At 38.0% G+C, this 3,130-nt stretch overlaps 1 protein-coding gene across 1 annotated transcript; it reads right to left on the bottom strand.

The window, feature by feature from the left end:
• Positions 1-4: 4 nt before the first annotated feature.
• Positions 5-2,688, bottom strand: LOC120148020 (SWI/SNF complex subunit SWI3D-like; the record flags this gene model as incomplete). The annotated part of the gene is given in 6 exon segments (XM_039161224.1): positions 5-452; positions 454-488; positions 969-1,461; positions 1,463-1,493; positions 2,171-2,423; positions 2,426-2,688. Coding segments are annotated over 6 exon segments (1,449 nt in total), but the record flags the coding sequence as incomplete, so codon positions are not given.
• Between the last annotated feature and the right edge of the window lie 442 nt (positions 2,689-3,130).

Raw genomic sequence — 3,130 nt, 5'->3', positions numbered from 1 at the left:
TTACATCAGTTAAATTTTCAGGTTTAGATGTTTCCTCGCTAGCTCTCACTTCTTTTCCATCTTCAGGTTTTGAAGTTTCCATTGGTGTAGTCTGGGCCTGATCCTCTTGAGGAGCAGTCTTACCCTCTGTTGTTTCCAAGACATCTTTAGAGAAAGATGTTTCATCAATATCGGCAGATGGTCCAGCAGTTTCTTTTGAATTGGTGTCTCTGTTATCATCGCTATTAAAGAATACATCCTCAATTGGCATTTGAACAAAGTGCAGTATGCATTGTGCTTTAGTTTTCGTAGCAACATGCTCCGCAATCTCATTCCAGTTTTCTTTATAAAGTTCAAGTGCCTCAAGAAGGAGGAGGGTTTCCTGATCTGTCCACTTGCCACCACTAAGACCAGAGGCCTCACCAGGTTCCATGAGAATGAAATCCGAAGAAGACATGCCAGAGTCAAACCCGGTTGTTAAAGCAATCAGTACATAAGTCAAAATCAGCCTGTCAAATACAAAACATAATTACATCATAAACAAATGGAACAATAATTTAATAAATATATAAACAAAACTACTAAGTTAGTTATTCTTTCCATTTTGATCATTCACACCATTGGCTTTTCGTTGCAAGTAAACAGATTGCACTGGTGGTGCAAACAATTTATGCTCATTTCTTATTTGTTGGACAACAAGCAGTAGCTAAAAAGGTCTGGATTTCCCATTTTATTTACCACTTGGCTTGAGCCGAAGGTGTCAAATAAATTGATTTTGTAGTAGAATTCCCTCTTACTCTCTTATAAAAATAGGACTAGTGAAAAATGAACATATACATAAAAATACATATATCAGTACAATGCAGGCAAGATTGAAACATTGCCACAAGAACACTCAGAAAGAATTAGTGCAGTTATTTTCTCTTCATAGTGTACTAAATAATTTGAGGCTTAGACAAGTATTTATCAGTTAGTATTCAATAACTCACCTGCTTCTGGCAATGATAGCGCTTCCGAGAGCAATCAGCTGAACAAGAGTTGCAATGGTACTCAACCGATGGCCCCTCAGGTGTCATCAAGTCCTCAGCAAGCGCAGATTCTGGAAGAAACCCAGACAGTAAAGAGGAAGTTGAAAGGTTAGACCTTGTAACAACGTGTGGGTGTGATTCAATTTCCTCAAAGTGGAACAATTTTTCAAGCAAAGAATCCTTATTGGACATCCCATCCCCATTGGCTTTGGGTACAGCCGAACCAGCTGGAGGGAATAGATGAAAGTTAATCAAACCCCAGTAGTCCAGGAACTCCAATACTTCCTGCCTTGCATCCAAGTCACCAATGTCAAGATCTTCCAGATTTTTCAACTCAATCTGCACACTTGGATTTGCATGAAATTTCTTTATAATCCAATTACGAATCTCCATGTATAAATCAGGGGTTCGATCTGGGGATTTCCCATTAAAGAAAGAAGGCAAGATACTCTCCTAGATGGTGAATTTTTGTCCATGAAAACCATCCTGTGAGTACAAAGAGAGGATGAGTACAAAGACTGACAGCATCCGAAACACCAAAAAATCTAATAGTTCAGTATCTTCTTTTTCGATCTTTATAAAACAGATAAGAGCCTTCCAATGAGGCAAATTTATTTAGAGCCCTAGCTTGCACTCCGCTAATGAGGACTAAGATTAACATTCTTTTTCTAATTTGTGTAATGGCGTAATCGTGTATTTGTGGGAAATTTTTATTTTCATTTTTTTTGATGCTGTGTCGTATTTTACTTATTTTTATCAATGTTGTGTTTAATATGCCAAGGTCTAATTCTCATGCATGGCTGATAAGAAATGAGCAGAACAAATTGGATGGATACTTATTATCATTTCCTTTGTGTTAGCATTCATATAGCATATAGAAACAAATTAAGAAATAAAACTTCCAAATTAACTATTCAAGAAAAACAATTCGATCTTTTTCTTTTTTTTTCGGTTTACACAATTAAGACAAAAACTTCAATTCAACCCGAATTGAACACCTATATTAACAAACAAACAAAAATTCACATAATTTCTCAATTCACTAGCTCCCACTTAAAGAAGTAACACTAAAGTTGCAAACGATAAAGTTCACCTTTCCTTCCCTTTCCTGCCCACTTCTCATCAACCAACAAGGGGAAAAGGGGGGAAATAGAAAAACTCACCGCAATGATTAGGAACAGCATGCGCATTAATGTCACGAGATATAATAGCCTCAAAATCAGCCTCAATCTTAGCTTCCAAAGCCTCCCACTCTTCACTTGCCTTATTCAATTCCTCCAAATCTTCCGCCTTCACACTTTGTTTCACCGCTCTTGCCCCAAGCTTCGCGCCATCCGATCCCAAGCTCAAACCCAAGACAACGTTTCCACTAGGCGCCCCTTGGCGAGCCCTGGTTAAAGGACCGTAATGGTTGACCGAGGGTAGGAGATCAAGCTTGACTTCTCTCGAGTAACCCGTTTCGACGGCGTTGATGAAGAGCTCGACCCGGAAAGCGAATTGGCTTTTCTCTTCAGCGCTCCACCTCGACGGCGAGTTGATGCCGACTCCGGCTCCGCTGAGCTCGGCCCCGCCGGTGAGTTACCCGCGTCCCGCCGTTTCTCCTCCATCACGGGTCGCGGGGTTTGATTTTATTGGGGGGGGGGGAAGGGGTTTCGGTCGGTTCAGTGTGAATTTTGGTTGATTTGAGCTAAAAAGTAGTGTGAATTATTGTAGTTATAAATTGGGCCGAATTTGGATCGGCTTAGTTGTTGAGCTGCTACTACCGGCCCATAGTGACATTACATGTTATTAATCATACTTAAAATTTAGGATAAACTACACAAAAAGTCCTTAAATTATATTCAAATGATCTTTAACTACTTAATTATAAATTAGAAATAGTATAGATTTAATTCATGTATTCCAATTTAATCATTTTTAGTTTTTTCACTTTTCAAAACTAAAGATTTAGTCTCAACCCAATCAGTAACGTTAAATGAAATTATATAGTATTTGTATTAGTTCATCTTCTCTTCTTTGATGCTTTTAAATGCTTGTAATTTAGTCATATTACCTATATTACTTGTATTAGGACTAAAATTTCAAATATTAAAGGGATTAAAATTGACTAAATTAAAGTATAT

Source organism: Hibiscus syriacus, unplaced genomic scaffold (genome assembly GCF_006381635.1).
Source record: "Hibiscus syriacus cultivar Baekdansim isolate YM2019G1 unplaced genomic scaffold, ASM638163v2 tig00002655_pilon, whole genome shotgun sequence".
In the NCBI taxonomy this organism is placed as follows: Eukaryota; Viridiplantae; Streptophyta; class Magnoliopsida; order Malvales; family Malvaceae; genus Hibiscus; species Hibiscus syriacus.
The sequence above is the reverse complement of the archived record's forward strand: the minus strand, read 5'-3'. Positions and strand labels throughout refer to the sequence as shown.